This window comes from Hemicordylus capensis, chromosome 2 (assembly GCF_027244095.1).
Source record: "Hemicordylus capensis ecotype Gifberg chromosome 2, rHemCap1.1.pri, whole genome shotgun sequence".
NCBI lineage: Eukaryota > Metazoa > Chordata > Lepidosauria > Squamata > Cordylidae > Hemicordylus > Hemicordylus capensis.
In genome coordinates, this window is record NC_069658.1 from 11,621,379 (window position 1) to 11,642,725 (window position 21,347).

Here is a 21,347-nt window from a genome sequence, read left to right on the forward strand (position 1 = left end):
AGAAGCCCCTCGGGCCACTCCCCTTCCCACAGCCCTGAGGCGAAAAGAGCGAGCCTTTTGGCTGCGACCCGGAAGCGCTTCCAGAAAAACTCGGCTTCTGTTTAATTTGGCTGAATCATCACTTTATATAAAAATAGACATCATGCGGTGTTTTATTATTATTATTTTTTTCAGGCTTAAGGACGAGGCTGCCCTTTTATTAAAAAGAGGGAAAAAATAGTAGCATTTTGGTCGCTTGAGATCCGTTGCGCTTCAAAACTCGGGGAGGCGGAGCTTAAGGGCAGTAGGCCACGCCTACCTGGGGGCTGAAGTCACAAGTGGCTCCGCCCCTAAGAACACGCCCCTTCCAGGCTGGAGGGAGGAAGGAAGACCCACGTGGCGTGCTGCGGTGCCGCTACCTCTCATGCCGTAGGATTGTGGGGACGGGTTTACGTGCGGTTCATTATAGGCTTCTGTGTCTTATGAGTCAAGGCTTAGTCCCTAAACCTTGTTCTAGTTTGGGGCTTCCGTCCCGAGAGTCAGGTTTCTCTAGGCATGTGCAGAGTGCCCCCCCTCACACAATAGCTCTTCCTCACAGTATTGCATGCACAGTGGATTAAGTCCTGTTTGCGAAGATAACGCACTCACACATTTGGGGTTCCGAAAATGCAGCGTGCTCAAGCCCCTTTCGTCAAATTGAATAGATCTAGTGGGCAAGACTTTGCGGGGGGAGAGGAGGAGCGAGGAGGCAATATTTTTCCTAATATTTTTCACAACATCGAGCCATTAGCATTTTCAGGATTGCTTCAATAGTCTCCGGAGATGGATGTCGTTTACTGGAGACTCCGCAACAATCCTGGGCGGCTGGCAGCCCTACACTGCTAGATAAAGGACACCCTGGGTCAAGGGTCTGCCTCCCCTTCCCCAAATAAGTTGCACAGCTGGTACAGAATGTATCATAGGATGTTAAATTTGGCAGGCGTCCTTGACCGTATCAGATCAGCGTGTCCTTGAGCTGAACTGACTGAATAGGGAGGCTGGACTCTCCCTCCTTTCCCCAGAGAAAGGACATTGGATGCATGAAGACGGCGTTGGAACTACGACTCCCAAGAGCCATTGCGCGGGATTAGGTCATCTCTTCGCGCCAGGCTGTACGCCAAAGGGTGGCCATGGAGCAAAGCGGGAGGATTTCAATACAGAAGACTTCAGTAGAGATGGAGGAGAAGGTGAACAAGGTAAGTGAGCCTGTAGCAATTCCTTGGGGTTTCTCAATTATGATGCGAGCTCTGTCTTTGTGTGTCAGTCTTTCTGAAAAGGGATAACTGAATTTTTTTAGGCTGCACACACACTAAAAAATTCTGACACTGTGCATGAATGAATAAGGCTGAAACTATCATACTTCAGACACATTATGCAGAGACCCAGCTCCCTTGAGCAGGAAAGAGAAGAAGAGCACAACCAGCAGCAAAGTGGATGGACTCGATTATGACAGCAATGAATGCACCACTGAGAGACCTAAAAGGCCAAGTTGAAGACAATATCATCCTGGAGAGAATTTATCTGTGTGGTCGCTAAGAGTTGACACTAACTTGATGACAATCAGTCAATCAATCGATCAATAACAGTTAAAACCATAGCAGAGACCACCCAATCTTCATATGTTGAATTGAAGTTTTCAGCTGAAGCAAACTGCACACTAGCTAATATGGTCTGGGCAAGATTGAGACTAAAGTGGCAATAGCTAAGCCCCACTGAAATAAGCGAGATAAAGTGGTAATGGCTAGTTTAAGTCCCATTAATTTCAGTGGGTCTTAGTCATGACTGCCTTAGTCTGGATCCTGCCCACTGTTCTTTTGCTCTGAAATATCTGGACTTTTTTAAAAAAAGTACTTTGATGAGTCAGGCTTAGGGGAAGTTGTAAAGCCTTAAAATCTTGTCTTGTGAATATTGGTTGTTCTTAATAAAGGCATTGTTTGCTAAGAATAAACGAATAATACTATGGCTTGAGAATCTCTATTTCCATGCATGAGTTGTGTTGAAATATGAAGAAAAAAGGCTGCTTTTTACCACTTCTTAACTACACCGATTAGCATAAGAACAGCCCTGCTGGATTAGGCCCCAAGCTGTCACTTGGGTATAGAGTTTAAGGGTATCCATTTGCTCCACAGTTGCCTTTCTGCTGTACTATGTGTTGTATTTGGAACTAGAAGCACTATTTATACATTGTTTTGTACCTGTGTTCAAATGTCTGTACGTACATACTTCTACCTGTGTTGATTTTAATAACAAACCAGGGTACAGGTCCTCTAAAATGCAGGCTATAGATGGGATGGGTACTGTTGTACCTGCATTCAGCATAACGTGTGAATAACTGCATATAGATCTGTACTTGTTAGTTTATACTGGATGAGTGATGGACATAATGTGTGAATAGGGCTACAGTTCTATAGTGAAAGGGTAACCAATTGCTCTGTGATTGCCTTTCTGTAGAATTCTTTTCTGGTGTTTCGGTTTACGTCAGCCATTCTTGAAACAGGAGATTGGACTTTAGGAGATGCGGCTGTAGCTCAGTGGTATTTTGCATGCAGAAGGTCTGAGGTTCAATTGTAGGTATCTCCAGGTAGGTCTGGGGAAGACGCCAGCCTGCAATCTTAGAGAGCTGCTGCCAGTCAGTGAGTAGACCATGCTGAGCTAGAGCGGTCAAGGGTTTCGGTATTCCTGTGTTCCTCAGCTTCCTGTGTTCCTGTTAGGGATGTGCATGGAATTGGGTGGGGGAAGTTCAAAGGCCCCTCTGCCTTTGGAGGGGAATAAGTGCATTCTCCTCCGCCCTTAAAGTCACTTTAAGGGAGGAGAAGGGTGCACTTAATCCTCCCCCCCCCGCTGGCTCTCCTTTTACAAAGGTGCCGTCGGGGCAGCAATGTACCTCCTTGCTGCCCCGTTGCCTCCGCAGTCCCTATGTCAGCAGAAGTACCCGATGTGCCTGTGTGCATCAGCACGCACGCCCAACGAGCATGCTCGCGAGTGCGATGTGCATGCACATGCGCTGATGTGTCAGGTACTTCCAGTGACATAGGGACCGAGGAGGCAATGAGACGGCAGGGAGGTACACTGCTGCCCCGACAGTCCCTTTGCAAAAGGAGTGCCGGTGGGGGGAAAGCGGAGGGAGGAATAAGTGCATCTTCCTCTGCCCTTAAAGTCGACCCCTGCTGCCTTCGAACTGGCAGGTTCAAACCGATTCAGAGGCCCATAAAGGGTCTCTGAACTGCTTCCATGCACATCCTTAGTTCCTATGACTTCATGGTCTCTTCATCACTATCATCACTAGAATGTTAATGAAATTTTAAAATGTGTATAATCCTTGTTAAGTATTATAAGTTGTGTGAGAATTAAGACTGAAAAAAGTTCATATTCCTTCTCTTCCTCCCCGGCACAATCTACTGTAGGTTGCTTTGTGGCTGAAAAAGACTTATGGGGATCAACCCATCCCCCCTTATGAGGCAGATGCACGAACAATTGATATTTTGTATGAGCTGGCAGAATGCAACGAATCCAGAGACGGGGACATCAGCCTATTAATTGATGACATGAAGCAGAAAACATCAGAGTATGAATCAGATGGTGAGACTTGATTTTAAAGCTTCAATTTCAAAAAAAGGATGTTGATTTGAAAAGGAAAAAATCAGTTGTTCTTTCTACTCCCGCTTCTCTTCTTGTAGTTGTTTAGAGTGTTGTACACACTAAATACCCAAAGTAAAGTTTCTCATGCAATAAAGATATCCTGTTTCTATAGTCCAGAGTTCCAGCCTTGGGTCCCCAGATGTTGTTGGACTACCATCATCCCTAACCAACTGGCCATTTTAGTCCAATATCATCTGAGAACCCAAAGTTGGGAATCCCTCGTATAGTCCAAAGTCCCCCCCTCCCCATTTTTACATGCTCTACAAATTACATGCATTTCTCTATTTTATTTTTCAGGGAACTATCTACAAGATCTTCTGACTGAGAGTTTGGATCTGTCATTCAGTAGCCTTTCTAAGGCCAGCACCAGCTATCTGAACACCTTGGTAGATACAGCATTAGTCCTTGAAACAAAGGACACTTCCCTTGCAAGGTAATGTCTTCCACTGGATTCCTTTATCACTGGGAGCTTGGCTTGAATGCTTTGAGACTAGATTAAGGTCCTAGAAATACTTGAGGAAACGTACTCAGTTTCATGAACTTCTATGCTGTAAATACTTGCATTGTTCTGACTAAAGAACAATAACCCCTGCTAACTTGGCAAAGAGGCACCTTTTAACATGGTGATTATCTTTATTTAGCAGGGGGAGAGTAACTGGCCCTCTCCACCCACAACACAGTACCTCCAGTGACTATTGCTGGTATCTATCTTACATTTCTTTTAGATTGTGAGCCCTTTGGGGACAGGGATCCATCTTATTTATCTGTTATTTCTCTGTGTAAACTGCCCTGAGCCATTTTTGGAAGGGCAGTATAGAAATCGAATGAATAAATAAATAAAATAAAGTTCAAGCAAGGAGGAAGCGTTGAAGACGAGTGTGTACTCCGGCATGGCTTGTTTATATTAGTATTCCCAGAATGTGCCCTGCTGCACCTTTTCTCAGAATGCATCCGCCGAATATAAAGAAAAGGGCTGCTCTGTCTCTAAAAAGCAGAGGAGAATTCTGCGATACCCATGCATGACTTCACTGAACCTCGTCCTTCATGTGAGGAATGTGGTCATTGTCTACCTATGTAAAACATGTAGAAACAGTGTAGGATTAGGGTGCACCTTCCTAAATAAACTATACAGAAGCATAAAACACTGTTGGCTTTTTTTCTTGTGAAAACAACCTAGGTGACTGTAATGGGCCTCCTGACCCACTAGGAGGCTCGCCCCCTTCCTTACACCCATGTGCACTGAGTAGCTAGGCTATGGGGGGGTGGGGGGTTTAGAATTAAGCATACTAGACACAGACCAGCAATTATCTAACAAAAGGGTGGTTTATTTGAACAAAGGGATAAGGGCCTGGATTTAAAAGGGGTAAAGAGAGGTTAATAACACCACACAACCAAACAAAAAGATAGCAAAGGCACTAACTAGCTTAACCTTCTGGTTTCTTATGGCTTACTTCAGGAGTAGAAATCGCTGTCTCTAGCTCTCTCTAGGCAGACTGGCTCTTCAGACTTTCCTGGGATACAGGCACTCCTGGGGACAGGGCCCAGCCAATCCCTGCAAAGCCATGCAAGGCTTTGCTTGCAACATTTGCTAAACCAATTGTTAAAGGAACTGTAAAACATAGGAACCAGAGCTCCACACTCAATGAGTGCAAGGTCTCTGTTACAGTCGCCTACACCCAAAGCAATATTTTCTTCACACACACTGAGTAGCTGAATTCATTGCCCATGAGATGGGTCTTTAAAAGTATTAACGAAATAGACAGAGAAAGTCTGTAGATGTTGGCTATAAAAGCCAGAAGCTGGTGAAGTCTTATTATTATTATTATTATTATTATTATTATTATTATTATCATCATCATCATCATCATCATCATCATCATTAATAATTCAATTTCTATACCGCCCTTCCAAAAATGGCTCAGGGCGGTTTACAAAGAGAAATAACAAACAAATAAGATGGCTCCCTGTCCCCAAAGGGCTCACATTCTAAAAAGAAACATAGGACACACACCAGCAACAGTCACTGGAAGTACCAGAGTTCTCTTTTGCTTTGTAGAGATGAAATAATCTTCTCATACAAACACAGGAAGCTGCCTTATACCAAGTCACACCCTTGGTCCATCTAGCTCAGTAGTGACCCCCCTTAAGTGGCACAGCGGGGAAATGCTTGACTAACAAGCAGAAGGTTGCCGGTTCAAATCCACGCTAGTATGGGAAACACCTATATCGGGCAGCAGCAAGATAGGAAGATGCTGAAAGGCATTATCTCATACTATGCAGGAGGCGGCCATGGTAAACCTCTCCTGTATTCTACCAAAGAAAACCACAGGGCTTTGTGGGCGCCAGGAGTCGAAATAGACTTGGCAGTGCACTTTAGCTTTAACTGAGCAAAGAGGCACCTTTTAAAGTAGTATTTCTCTTTATATAGCAGGGGGAGAGCAACTGGCCCTCTCCATCCCTATTACAGCATCCCTCCAGTAGCTGTTTCTGGTGTTTGTCTTATGTTATGTTTTTAGCTTATGAACCCTTGGGGGACAGGGAGCCATTTTATTTATTTATATCTATTTATATCTATGTTCCCGCTTTGGGAACTTTTGTTGAAAAGCGGTAAATAAATATTCACCATCTTCAAAAACTGAATGTCAGCAGCTCTCTAAGGTTTCAGGCAGGAGTCTCTCCCAGGCCTACTTGGAGATGCTGCCAGGGATTGAACCTGGGACCTTCGGCAGGCAAAGCTGGTTCTCTGCCACTGAGCTATGGCCCCATCCTCTCCTAGACAGAAGAATTCTGGAAGGAACTGGTGTGGGTCTAATGTTGGCAACAGTCATGTGCATGAAAGTACAGGAGTATGCACCCCTTCCTCTGATTTCACAAGAAGGGGCACATACTCCTTGATAGGTCCTTGAGGAAGTCGACAACGGTCTTAGTAAATAGGGCTAGTGAAATGATCGTGGCCGGAAGATGGGACTGGGTTTCCTTTGCATGTCTGAAATCCAAACACTGCTTTTTAAACATCTGACTGGCCAGGCCTCTTCTTGTCTTTAGCTTCATTCCCGCCATCAATGATTTGACGTCGGATCTGTATGCAGCAGAGTCCAAAAACAAAGAGATGGAGCTTGAACTGACCAACCTGAGGAAAAAACTCACTGCAGCGCTAGTGCTGGAAAAGCGTCTTCAAGAGTGAGTCCCGTGTTGGAAGTCTTGCTTAAGGGGAGGGAGGCAGGCCGGAGAGTGAACAGGCCTATGGGCTTCTGCTGGACCATGTTGTTTTGTGTAGTGTTTAATAATGCGTAAAATTATGAATGGTTTGAAGGCCTTGTTCTGCACACCACTGCCTTTGGCTGGGATGCAGGATAGCGCCTTCTCTGTCGTGGGGCTCAGACTGGGGAAACCCCTTTCCTTGGAAGGCCAATCTGGCCCCCTTGGAACTGTTTTTTTGGCAGGCAGCTAAGTATCGGCTATATACATGCAACAGTATTTATTGATTATGTTTGTACACTGCCCCAAACTTACGTCTCTGGGCGGTTTACAGCAAGATTTTAAAAAAAAATTAAAACTATGTAATACCACAAGTCAGGTTAAAAAGCTTGGGTGAATAAGTGTGTCCTTAGAGACTTTTTCAAAGTTGTCAGAGATGGGGAGGCTCTTATTTCAGCAGGGAGTGCATCACAGAGTCTCAAGGCAGCAACAGAGTAGCCCCGCAGAGTCACCAAACGAGTTGGTGGCAACTGCAGACAAACCTCCCCAGATGATCTTAATGGGTGATGGGGCTCATAGTGAAGAAGACATTCTCTTAAAAACCAGGGCGTAAGCTGTTCAGGGCTTTATAGGTTATAACCAGTGTCTTGTATTTTGCCTAGAAACATATTGGGGGCCAGTGTAGTTCTTTGAATATAAGAGTAATATAGTCTCTTCAAGATGACCAGGAGAATAACCTGGTTGCTGCATTCTGTACCAACTACGGTTTCTGTATAAAGGCAGTATATGCAGTATAAAGGCAGTCCCACATAGAGTGTATTGCAGTAGTCTAGTCCAGAGCTTACTGGCATATGTTCTGAGGTCATTTTTCTCAAGAAATGGATGCAGCTGAAGCTGATAGAATGCACCCCTAGCCCCTGCCTCAACCTGAGACACCAGAGAGAGGTTTGGATCCAGAAACACTCCCAGACTGTTTATCTGTTCCTTTTGGGGGGGAGTGTGATCCCATCCAGAACTGGAAGATTAAATTGTCTCTTGAGTTCCAACCCTGCACAATACGCACCTCCATTTTATTTGGATTCATTCTCAGACTTTTATCCCTCATCCAGCCCATCACTGCGTCCAGGCAGGCATTTAGGGAATTTAAACTTTTTCCTGATGACTCTGACATGGAGAAATAGATCTGGGTGTCATCAGCCTACTGATAGCACCCTGCACCAAATCTCCTGATGATCTCTCCCAGTGGTTTCGTTAAAAAGCATTGGAGACAGTATGGAGCCTGTGGGTGGCAGAATCTTGAAAAGATAAGTGGACTAGGAGTTCCGAACTTTGAGTATCCAGATGTTTTGGGGCCCAGGCTGTAGGTGAGGAATCCCAATTTGGAATGTTTTCCTATGGTAAGAAGTCCCTTTGATTGGAGAGCAAAACACTAGTGTTTCAGGAAGAGAGGTTGTAGGCCATCAGACTAGTTTTCTACTAGTAAAGGGGAGTTTATGAAGAAACTTCTTCCTAGATGCAATCCACCACCAGCAGTCTGTGGTGCTGTAGTCCCACTGGCTACCTTGTTTTGCTGTGTGCGTAGATCAGGCCAGAAACTGCCCCTCTGCTGGTTCTTGCTGTATTTAAACTTGCTCTGGGCCAGTGTGGCAAGGTTTGCTAAAGGAGGAACTGGCTGTTTGCTCTGCTGCAAGGATTGCTGGTGGATTGTTCAGGTTCAGCCTATCAGGGCTGGGCAAACTTGGCCCTCCAGATGTTGTTGAACTACAACAACAAATTTGTGGCTGGGTGTTGAAGCCCAACAAGATCTGGAGGGCCAAGTTTCCCTAGCCTTGTTCTACATCCATTATGAAGGGGGTGGGGTGGGGTGCCACGCCTGGCTTGTGCAGCATAAGATGGAGAGAGCTTTCTCCCTCATATGGTCAGGATTGATACAAGGTTTTACCCAGAGCAGCAGGGCTGTACTGTACATCTGACTTGCTGAGCCAGGTTCTGCAAGCTTCCACTGCCTTTAGGGATATCTTTATCTTCTTTTTGTTAAGCTTCCCTCCCTCCCACCCCCAAAAGAAGTTTCAACATATAAGAGTCTGAACTAAATTTCCATTAGCAATTAAACAAACAAACAAATCTGCTAGATTATTAATAACCCATCTGAACAACATTACAGTACAAACAAATCTTTATTATGGTCATTGACCAGTAACCAGAAAAGTACAATACATGCATACGTACTTGGTTAAAGTACTGTATATGTTAAGGCAAACACCAAATAGCTGTCAGTCTAAGAATTGTTGTCATTATCAGTAATGTCAGAAAACGGCAAATGAGAGCATACACAATCACAAAGCCTATCATTCCAAAAACTAGTTTAAAAGTATCCATCTCTTAATGGAGCCTAGTGTTCCCTCTAAGGCATGCGCACGTGCACACGCTTACAAGTTTTTTTAATGTCCACTCAGTTAATTTTAGATCCCACTCAGGTTGAATCAGGAAGGCCCCACTCTGAATGCATGTGCGTGCACGCTGCCTTGATACTCCCACCCAGAACAAAACTCATTCCACACACAGATAAAAAAAATTAGGGAACACTAATGGAGCCATATATCTGGTTCTGTCGAGCTGTTATATATTAAATACGTTTCATCATCACACCTATATCCCATTTTCCAAAAATCAATTGGAGGATTTATGTTCTTTCCCCCCAATATGCTGCTATAGAGATCTTTGCAGCATTGGATAAGTTGGTTAACATTTCAATATCATCTTCATCCACAATATCTGTTAAATAATCTGATATAATCCTTATAGGATCCTTGGGTAACTGATAACCTGTTATCTGATTAACATAAAACCATATCAGTTCCCAGATTGCTTGATTTTATAACACATCCTGAAAATATGTACATAATCTGCATGTGATTCTCTAGACCACCAGCAACGTCTATCATGAGAATCATTATATACTGTTTTCTGCATATATGGTTAGATACATTTAATGCAACATTTTCAAATAATTCTCTCTTAAATGTATAGAAAACAGGTTCCTACCCACATTTCCTCCTATCCACTTCCTTACTTCATCTGGAATTGGACTCTGTAAATCTCTTTCCCATTTTATTTTGTAAAGAGGATGGTCCATTACACTGAATATCGAAAAGCATAATGTATAATTTACCTTTAGAGGTATCTTGCTAGAATCACTACACTAGTGTGGCTTCTGCATTTTTGAAGTACTTTGTGCATTCTACAAGCCCCACCTCTCTCAGCCATCAAGTCAGACAGCTTTGCCAGGGTTTGTCCAGATTCTTTCCTCAGAGTAGTATCTGTTGCCACCCAACACCTGTACCTTAGTCCTATTATGCATCCTTTTCAGCGAAGTCTCCCAAAATGATGGCTAGATGGAGCCTTCGTGTTCAGAGGCAATATAGCTCTGAATGGTAGATGTTGGGGACAAATGATAGGGGAGGGCTGTTGCCATGATCTGATGCTTTGGACTTCTCAGAGGCATCTGGCAGGCCACTGTGAGAGAGAGGATTATTATTATTAATATTATTACATTTATATCCCACTCTTCCTCCAAGGAGCCCTGAGTGGTGTACTACATACTTAAGTTTCTCCTCACAACAACCCTGTGAAGTAGGTTAGGCTGAGAGAGAAGTGACTGGCCCAGAGTCACCCAGCAAGTCTCATGGCTGAATGGGGATTTGAACTCGGGTCTCCCCAGTCCTAGTCCAGCATGCCTTTGGTCTGTTCCAGCAGATCGGTGCTTCTTATGTTCAAAAGAGAGTCCTTATTACATAGGAGCATAAGAAGCTGCCATGTACCAAGTCAGACCATAGGTCCATCTAGCTCAGTATAGTCTACTCTGTACAGACTGGCAGCGGCTTCCCAAGGTTGTAGCAGGAGTCTCTCTCTGCCCTATCTTGGAGATGCCACGGAAGGACTTGGAACCTTGGTGGTCTTCCCAGAGTGGCTCCATCCCCTGAGGGGAATATCTTACTGTGCTCACACGTCAAGTCTCCCATTCATATGCAACCAGTGCAAACCCTGCTTAGCTAAGGGGACAAGCCATGTTTGCTACCACAAGACCAGGTGCGAGCACATGTCTTGTGATCTTGGTGACTGAGTTATCCTTGAGAGCTGAACATCATGTCGGTATTGTGGGGCTTCCTTAAAGGGGCTGTAGAGGTAGAGACTGCAGGTCCTGCGACTCACTCCTCACTTGTCTTGTGACATGCGACTCATATTTTAAGCCCTTGAGTTATTCAGGGACAACCAGTCGGTCACTAGATGCAGATTCGTTTCTGTTCCCCTCCTAGATGCTGTGTATTGACCTCCCCCGCCACCCCCTTTCTGGAAAAGTTTTTTTCTCCTCCTCTCACCTCTCTCTCTTTTTTCTTCTTCTTCCCCCTTCAGTGATCTTGCAAAAACAGAAGAGCTTTTGGTAACGGAAAAAGCCAAAGCTGATAGCAGGACTCAAAATATGAAGTTCCTAAAGGACAAATCTGCAGATTTCCAGTTCAGAATAAAGTCAGCCGAGGTGGGCCTGGAGAGCTTTCTGCCAATGTTGCTCTAGGGACGATGCAACCTGATTATGACGATGATGAATATTTACATAGTGCTTTTCAGCAAACTGGTTCTCAAAGCAGTTTACATAACAAAAATGGTTCCCTGTCCCCAAAGGACTCGCAATCTAAAAAGGAACACATGGTAGGCAGGAGCCACAGCCACTGGAGGGATGCTGTGCTGAGGTTGAATAGGGACCCTTGCTCTCCTCCTGCTAAGTAGTACTACTTTAAAAGGTGCCTCTTGGTCTCGTAAGCCGAGGTCAGTCTTTAGACAGGCTTTTGACCAGTCTCCTCTTATATTTGTGGACAGCAGCAGTCATTGGAGAGAGGCTGGGCTGAGCCAAACTAGGGATGTGCACTGAACCAGCTGGGGGTGTGTGTCTAACTTTAAGGGCAGGGCAGGGTGCACACATACGTGCGTGCACACACACACACAGCGCTGCATTTCCCCCACTGGTGCTCGGTTTTCCAAAAGGCCTTCAGGGCAGCAGCATACCTCCCTGCTGCTCTGTTGTCTGAATGTGACCGGAAGTAGTGAGCGTGCCTGCATACAGAGCGCACTTGTGCAATGTGTGCAGGTGCGCTCACTACTTCCCGTCACGCCTGGACAACGGGGCGAAAGGGGGTGGCCGGGAGGTACGCTGCCGCCCCGCAGGGCTTTTGGAAAACCGAGCACCGGCGGGAGAAATGTGGCCCTTCAAATTAGACACACACACCCCGCTGTTGAACCGGTTCCGTGTACATCCCTATGCTGAACAGGGACTGTGCCCCCCGCCCACCGCCCCGCCTCGACTAAATATAAGCGAATCACCACTTGACCTCTTTACACAGGGTAGACTAAAATGGAGACATTTTCAACTACCCTTTTGTGCTTTTATTTTACATAGCACCATCAGTTGTATGTGCTGCTTCACAGATAACAAGAGATAGTTATCTGCCCCAAGCAACTTACAGTCTGAACTTAACAGAGTGGGGGATGAGGAGAGAGATATGAGTAACGGGGTGAATGTGAGCAAGTGTGCTTCTATCTACCCAGGCTTCAATACAAAAAATATAACCATGGTATTTCCTAGGTTTCATTCTCAATGAGCTGGTGATCCCGGTGTCTCGGCTGTACCACTTCACACTGCCAGTGGGGGCTTATATGATAGAGTACTCAGTGTACAGAAAAACTAGCATAGTGGGGAGCCCCCCACCCGCCCCGTTCCCTCTAACAGGGATTCCCAGATGTTGTGGACTACCACTCCCAGAATCCCCAGCTGCAATGGCCTTTGCTTGGGAGTTATGGGAGTTGTAGTCCACAACATCTGGAAATCCTTGTTAGAGGGAAGACTGGCCCCCACCCACTGTCTGCAGTGGTGCAATCTGACGTAGGTTTACCTCCCTGGAGAGAACGAGACGTTAATCTCCAAGAATGGGGAACCAGTTGCAGCTAGTGCTTCTGAGAGGAGCAGATCTTTGTGGGTTCTTGGAGCAATTCAGTTCACAAACCAATCTGCATTCACTTCAGTGGGGGATCAAGCTGTCAACGGGCCGGTTTCTCTCCAGCTTTGTCTGCTACATAGCATAAAGGGTTCCGCATATGTGTGCAGAACGTTTAACCTTTAATTCATCATTTTTAATTTTAAAAAAAGCAAGTGGGTCTTTAGCCCTCCTGCTGATGGAGGCCATTTTAGAATGGCCAGGCACCATTTTCTGGCTTATGGTGGCAGTCACGTATTTCAGGAGGGTAGGGACCCAATGGCTAAATCAGGGGTGCCTGTCCTGGGCTCAGCATCTCTCAGCAGTATTTGGGTCAGACTGAGGATCTATAGTTGCAGTTTCTGCTTGAACAAAAGAGGGAGGTGAGAGGAGGAGGAGGAGGAGAAGAATCCTTTTTCAGAAAGGGGGTGGCGGGGGAGGTGAATACATCTAGGAGGGGACCAGAAACGAATCTGCATCTAGTGACCGATTGGTTGTCCCTGAATAACTCAAGGGCTTAAAATATGAGTCGCATGTCACAAGACAAGTGAGGAGTGAGTCGCAGGACCTGCAGTCTCTACCTCTACAGCCCCTTTAAGGAAGCCCCACAATAAAGCCCCTTAATTAAGCCCCTGGTGGCGCAGTGGTAAAACTGCCGCCCTGTAACCAGAAGGTTACAAGTTCGATCCTGACCAGGGGCTCAAGGTTGACTCAGCCTTCCATCCTTCCGAGGTCAGTAAAATGAGTACCCAGAATGTTGGGGGCAATATGCTAAATCATTGTAAACCGCTTAGAGAGCTCCGGCTATAGAGCGGTATATAAATGTAAGTGCTAAGTGGTATTAATAGACAAGTGCTTGAGATGTTTTGCAACATTTGGCACAATATGAGACAACTTCGCCTGCAGCATAAAACTTCTAAAATGTTGTTCTGCCTCAGCATTGTGGGGTTTTCACAAAATTATCCTGGGTTGGGATCCTAATCTGGCTGTGGTCCTGCTTAGTAGCATCAGCAGTTTATAGTTTAATCCAGACCAGGTTGTAAATTAGGGGAGGAGAGTGGGTCTTGTGGTAGCAAGCATGAGTTGCCCCCTTTGCTAAGCAGGGTCCACCCTGGTTTGCATTGGAATGGGAGACTGCATGTGTGAGCACTGTAAGATATTCCCCTTAGGGGATGGGCCTCTGCCTGCTTGCATGCAGAAGGTTCCAATTTTTCTCTCTGGCAACTCCAGATAGGGCTGAGAGAGACTCCTGCCTGAAACCGAAGAAGTTGCTGCCAATCTGTGCAGACAATACTAAACTAGATGAACCAATGATCTGACTTGGTAGCTTCCCGTGTTCCCCGACCACCATTCAGGTATGGCCAACTGACAATCCTGTGTTGGAAAGCCCAAAGCCCAGATGCCACAGAAACCTACTGGCAGGCACCCTGAATGGCTGTCTGGAAGTATTCCAAGTTCTCATTGGTACTGATCTCGTACCCTTACCCCCCACATGAGACTTGCATTTTTCTCCCGGGATCTCATTGCAAGAGGCAGCTGGGTCGGCATTCATATTCTCCAAGACAGGAGAGCCCATAGCCCAGTGGTGGGCACATTAGTTGCTGCAGAAGGTGCCATGTTCGGTTCCTAGCATCTTTAGATAAAGGATCTATTGTAAAGCAGGACTGGGAAAGACCTGAGACCCCAGAAAGCCACTGCCAGTCAGTGTAGACAGTACTGGGTTAGGTGGCAGAGGAGTCTGACTCAGTGTCAAGCTATGTCATGTGTCCTTAAAGCATTCTGGGATTCCTGCTGTTTTTAGTTAGACGGAGGTAGCAAAATGGCCCTTGACACCTCTTTGGCTTTTTCCTTGGGGCCGTCTGTGATGCTTATTGTCTGATTCTGCTGCTAAAGAGGCATCTTTGCTTTTTCTTGTTGTGCTTCTTTTCCTCCCTGCAGGAGCAACTTTCTGCGAGTGGGATGGATGCCTCCCTGACTCACGAGTCTCTAGTGAGTCTCTCAGAGGTGGGTGTTCTGCTGCCGATATTAACAGTAGTCGAAAATGACACATACTAGCTGGCATTTAACCTCGATGGTTAGAAAGAAATGACATTTAGCCAGATGGTGCGCAAATGTGAGTCTGCTAGAGACGATGAGATCAGATCCAAATACCTCGCTATATTGAGTGTGTTTCAGACTGCAAAGTGATCCAAATGGTTATACCTAAAGAGTGGCCCTTAGCACTGATTTGAGAAACTGTGAAGGCAAAAGGAAAATTTGATACATACACTAATGGATAGAAAGTAGAAAGAGATTGATTTAAAACACCCAAGTGGGTTAGCCTCTTTCCCCCCCAAGTACAAAAACTAAATGCGTAGATGCCTCTTGTAACTTAAGTATCTTGTATCCTGTTTGGGTATCATCTACAGCAGGCATCCCCAAACTGCGGCCCTCCAGATGTTGCTGAACTACAACTTCCAGCATACCCAGCCACAAAAAATTGTGTCTAGGGATGCTGGGAGTTGTAGTTCAGAAACATCTGGAGGGCCGCAGTTTGGGGATGCCTGATCTACAGCTTAGGGCCAACATAGTTCAGGGACTGCCTTCTGCCATCTACCTGCCCCCTCGAGGGAAGACCTGCTGCACAGGCTGCTGTTTTAGGGGTGCAGTTAGTAGGTATGCTCCTCCACTCTTGGTGGTGGTGCCCATTCTGAGTTCTGAGTTGGTGAATTGTTCCACTGTCTTTTAAACACATTTTTATTTTGATAGGACTTTGGATTATACATGTTCTGGGCTTAATTTGATTTTTATTTTAATGACTTGCTCTTGCTACTGCTTTTAGTAATTTTGTCTACATCAGTGATTCTCAAACTTGGGTCCTCAGGTGTTATTGGACTTCAACTCCCATAATCCCCAACCAAAGGCCACTGAGGCTGGGGATTATGGGAGTTGAAGTCCAATAACACCTGAGGACCCAAGTTTGAGAATCCCTGGTCTACATAAATTGAGATTGTTTTATTTTATTTTTGTTTCTCTTACGTTAGCCCCTTTGGGCACCTCTTTGAGGAGAAAAGCAAGTTGCAAATTCCTAAAATAAAATAGCAGATTATCTATCCATCTATCAAATTAAAAAGTATCTGAGGGTGCAATCTTTGAACACTTACTTAGGAGCAAACCCCATTTTATATAGTAGGGCTTACTTATGAGTAAGCATGCATAGGATTGCAATTGTAACTAAAAATCACGTTCTGCTTCTATTCCCTCTCCCCACTTCTTGATCAGAGAAATCTTGATTTGTTTGTATGTAATTACTTGTTTGGTTTTGCCCACAGAAACTGAAAGAATTAAAGAAGCAGGCAGCACCTCTGAAGAAGAAACTGGACTCTTACCTGGACCTTACACCAGTAACTTTCTCCTTTCCGCTCTTATTCATATGGCCTCATTTGCTCAATGTGTATAGAATTAGAGCATAGGTCCCACTCATTATACTTTCACAAGTTCCACCTGACGTGGGTCACAGGTTAGGTGACATGTGGAAGAGTCTTGATGCATGTTTGCTATTTGTTCTGCTGCCAAAGTTCCAAAAGGGATATTATTTCTGTAGCTTTTTTTCAGTGTGTACATATATTTTAAATTGAGCTGCTGTTATGACAGTACTGCTGTCCTCTATGTGGTCTGGGAAAAGATGGCGACAGAGAGAGGGAGAGGATCATGGTGGAGTCTGGACCAATGGAACTGGGATGGAGGGGGAGATGGGGATACCTAAGCGGAGGTGATCTAATGACTTGCTTTACTAACAAACGCCCAGCTGCCAAAGATGTAAGGCACATGCTTAGTGTATGCAAGACTTTAGACAGTTGTGGTATGGAAAGCAGTGTGAACTACCTGTAGGTGTACAAGTTGCATGGACAGTGTTTTCAGAACATTTATCACTACTAATTCTTGATATTGCATTATCGGTGTGCATGGCACTTTACAGAATAACAATGAAAAGACAAGTCCCTGCCTCAGGGAGCTCACAATCTAAAATTTAACAAAGACAGCTTAGGGAGGGGAGAAAAGTGAAAGTGAGTGTAATATGGGAAGATTGTGTTCAGTTCAGTTGCATATAGTTGGACTTAATCTCAATAGGAGTGGAAGTCTAAGGAGTTGTGCCAGGGACATTGTGGAAGAGGTGGGTTTTAAGGGAAGAGAGGGAGGTGGCATCACCCAGATATTCTGGGAGGGCATGCATTTCAGGCATAAATGAGAAAAGGGGGAGTTATTTGTGGGTGCAGGAGAACTTCAGATGGTTGCCAAATATTGCTATATGTGATCAAGCCCATCCTTCTATATTGCCATTCTAATCCTTTTATGGAAAGATTTCTGCTGGTATTAAAGCGCACTTTTTAAAGCTCTTTTCTTAAAAGCTCTTTTTTTCTTAAGCTTTTTTTTAAAAAAGTGGTGACAGCACAGCTTGATTACAAAATTCAGAAGAGTGAGTGAGGAAATCCTGTGTTTGCCTAAATGGCTGTTCTGTACTTTTTCAGAGTCCATCTCTTGCTCGAGTGAAGATTGAAGAAGCAAAGAGAGAGTTGGTGGGTGATTCTGTTATTCAAGTGTTCATCAGTACAATTAAGATAAGGGCAGTTTTATTTACACCTGGCTCTTGCAAGGTTATTGTAGGTGCAAGTACTGCACTGGATGAGAAAGATATCTTTAGACCAAAGGTCAGCATGTGATGAGAAATTGCACTTACAGGCTAAAGCTGTTGTTTGTCTTTCCTTGAATGATCTCAGGAGAGACAGTAACTGAGATGATCCAGTGCAAATATTTCATGAAAGATGTTTTCAGTTAAGACCATTCAGTTTGTTTTGACCATAACGTTTTGACCTGTTTTAGGCCATTACAAATGGGTTAGAGTTTACAGAAATAATTTAAAACTGGAAAGAACCACAAACAATGGAAGTATGTTCTATTAGATCAGTTAGATCTGCTTAGAAAAAAAATGGCAAACAATAAAATTCAAGTAAGAACATCATCTAAAACCAAGGAAAAAGCTTGGCTGGAGAGATGTGTGTCCAGGTGTTTCCTAAAAGCCATCAGGGATGGAGAAGCTCTAATCTCAGCAGGAAGTTCCACAGCCCTGGAGCAAGTACAGAGAAGGCCCGATTCTGAGTCGCTGCCAGACAAGCCAGTGGCACCCTCAAATGAACATCCCCTGAAGATCTTAATAGGTGGCAGGGTTCATAATGAAGGCGTTTTCTTAAATATAAATAGAAACTTCAGTATTATTATTTATTTATTATTATTTGTTCAATTTCTATACCGCCCTTCCAAAAATGGCTCAGGGAGGTTTACACAGAGAAATAACAAACTAATAAGATGGAACCCTGTTGCCAAAGGGCTTACAATCTAAAAAGAAACATAAGATAGACACCAGCAAGAGTCACTGGTGGCTCAAACCATGATCAGTTCAATGTGCTTATGCTGTGCTTGGACAGATTAAAGCAGGGGTTCTCAAACTTATGTTGGACTACATTTCCCATCATCCCCAGCCACGATGGCCAGTTGTGGTCCAGCAGTGTCTGGGACCCGTTTCAGAACCCCCAGATTAGAGGAAATTAAAGTTCTGCTGTTGTCATGATAGTACTGGGGGGTGATATGCAATTCTTCATGCTTTACCATGGCCAGTGCCCCGTTGCAACACTGCAGCTATGAAACATGAGCATTATCTCATGACTCCCATTGCATGGTCTAAGGGCACAAGATACAGCCACTTTGCTGAAGCTAAGCAGGTCTTGGTATGGTCAGTGCCTGGATGGGAGATATGTGTATGGGAGACCCTGTCCATCTCCCTGGGGATGGGGCCATAGTTTGGGGGTGGAGCATGCAGAAGGTCCTAGGTACAATCCATCTCCAGGCAGGGCTGGGAGAGAATCCTGCCTGAAACCTTGGAGAACCACTGCCAATCAGTGTAGACAGTACTGAGCTACATGGCCCAGTGGTCTGGCTCTGTATAAAGCAGCTTCCTATATTCCTAACGGGGGGGGGGGGAAACAGTGCCAAGAAACTATGGTTTTCCATCACAATCTATGTGGAATCCTCTCAGCCTCTGATGACATGCCTAAGAAACGGAGATGATATGTGCAGCTCTGACCACCACCACCACGCCATATTAATAAGTCTCTTTCAGTAGTTCTGAACCTCTCCACATCCAATAGCTTCCCCACTGGAATGATTACAATGTGACCCAAGACGTTTCCTTTCAATGATCAAAATTGTCCACACTTGTTTCCCTCCCCCTTCTTTATCACTTTATTTGTTGTATGATGAGGATGTACTGCTCCTTTTGTCTATCACATGCTGAAATATGTGATGAAAAGCAATTCAGGTTTTTAAAAACAGAGTACCAAAGGCAAGACCCCTAGCCCAATCTGGGTGTCTGTGGGGAACAGATGCCAACCTCCTCCCACTGGTCTAAATGCCACAACTGCTGCAGATCTTTGCAGGTACCCACAGGACAGAGTTGTTAATTTTGGGATCTCATATTTATTATGTCCTCTTAAGAAACAAGCCTGTGTGTTTGTGTATGTGTGGACACAACAGCAAGGAAATGAGGCTGTGAGTTTTGTCAATGTGCAGAATAAATGCATTGGGCAAAACTTGCTCTTACAGTTCACAAAAGGCCCATGTAATTAAAAGTGGGATGCACCAAGAGCACACCCAGGGAAGCAATTGCCACTTTCTTTTTTAATAAACCCATTTCTCTATTTGCCGGTGAACATGCAACCTACTGTAAATACTAGTAGTGTTGCAATTTGTATGAATTGCTTTCCTCCCCATGCCATAAAAGAATGCAGGGTGTCCAGATGTCTGTGAAAGGCATCCAGACGTGCTCCCCAGGTGCCCTCTCTGTGCGTCCCCCTTTTAATTTCATGGCAAGAAAAGTATTGTCCAAACTGGCCCTCAGATGTAAATATGCATATGCCGCATATCCCAGCGTATGGCTCACAGGGAGCAGCAGGTAAGTGACTTTGTCCCTAACTCACCATTTTACTCCTACTTCTCGCTGGTGGGCCTTGAGGCTCTTGTAAAAAACCAAGTGTATATTCCTAAACCAAGTCTCCAAGTCCAAATTTTGTCTGTCTCCATTTTAAACTACCTTAGAAGGTGATGTGGGAAAATGCTCCTCACTAGGTTCAGAATTATTGGTGGCTGTGCACAAGTTGCTGAAAGTAAAAAAAGTAGCTTTATTGGTTTAATGACTAGTCGGGAGCTCATTCAAAAAATGGAGTACCCCCCAAAAAGTTTACAACAGATTATATAGTACCAATGATGTCCAGAGAGGCAGTAACATCTGGTGAGGTAGTTAGTCCAATCACAGTGTTGAGCATCAATAACAACTAGGAGAGAGACCGTGTTCCCAACTAACTGCAACATGAATTGAGAACAGGAAGGCAGGATAATGCGATTTCTAACAATGCAGTTTACTCAGGGTAACCTTCAACTCAACATGCCCAGGCCAGGACCAGCCAAAACCTGGTTTTCCTTCATCAAGGATTTTGAAGAGATGCAGAGATGGTCCTATGTATGTTGGGTAGTTTTATCGAACTCTCTGGGAGCCTGATCTTCTGCTCACCATTCAAAGGGCCTGTTTGCAGATTCTAGCAACTGCAGCCTGTCCTTGCAACTCACTGCAGTTTTTCACGGGTTTCCGTTTGTAGCATCCATTATCCATCTGTGCCACATGGGGGGTAACCAGAGTACTAAGAGGTGTCACTGATTGTCCCTTTCTCTTCCTAGGAAACACTCGAGGCAGAGTTTTCAACCAAAGTGGATATGATGGCACTCTCGGAACCTTTATCATGCAAACATCGATTTACCTAATGGCTTTGTGTGGGAAGAAGAAACAGTGTGATATTTGTAAATGTTGTGGATGTCAGTATGTTTTTCTTACCTTCACATAGTATTCTCCTCTTTCAATCACCTTCATTTCTCTTGAAGAAAATTAGCTTTAAAAAAAAATGCTGTACAGCTTTTCTATTTTGTAAGTTCTCTATTTCCCCCCTTGCTGAATGAACAATAAAATGATCTTTCTAAATCATCCTTTGCAATAACCATTTATAGTAATATGATTTGACAACTGTCCTCCAGGGGGTGCTCTAAATAGATGCAAGAGCAGAAGTCGTTCAAGGTTTGATTAACCTCAGGAGAACCTTTTGTGTATTTGTGTGTTGGGCTAAAAACAACATCATGTAGGAATGTTTCAAGCAGTGTTGCTCTGCCTGCCCTTAAGGCTCTTACCTGTCCCAGTCACTTGCTGGTTCTGTGACCATTTGCTTCTCCAGAAAGGGTTGCACCAGGGTGTTACTACCTCATGTTCAGCTAGAATGTGTGTCCAGTGGTTTCACTGTGGAGACGGGATTAAGAGCTTATTGTTGGGATGCTGTTATATCCACATGTACCACTCTGAGAACTACATCATTGAAAAGTAGCGCATACTAG

At 44.6% G+C, this 21,347-nt stretch overlaps 1 protein-coding gene across 1 annotated transcript; it reads left to right on the forward strand.

Annotated features, from left to right (window-relative positions):
- Positions 1 to 117: 117 nt before the first annotated feature.
- HAUS1 (HAUS augmin like complex subunit 1) lies at positions 118 to 20,946 on the forward strand. Its single transcript, XM_053297897.1, has 9 exons — positions 118 to 1,214; positions 3,423 to 3,597; positions 3,955 to 4,090; positions 6,703 to 6,837; positions 11,269 to 11,392; positions 14,820 to 14,885; positions 16,193 to 16,264; positions 17,390 to 17,437; positions 20,646 to 20,946. Exons 1-9 carry the CDS (start codon positions 1,149 to 1,151, stop codon positions 20,727 to 20,729), a joined length of 906 nt encoding a protein of 301 aa, XP_053153872.1. The 5' UTR covers positions 118 to 1,148; the 3' UTR covers positions 20,730 to 20,946.
- Positions 20,947 to 21,347: the final 401 nt, after the last annotated feature.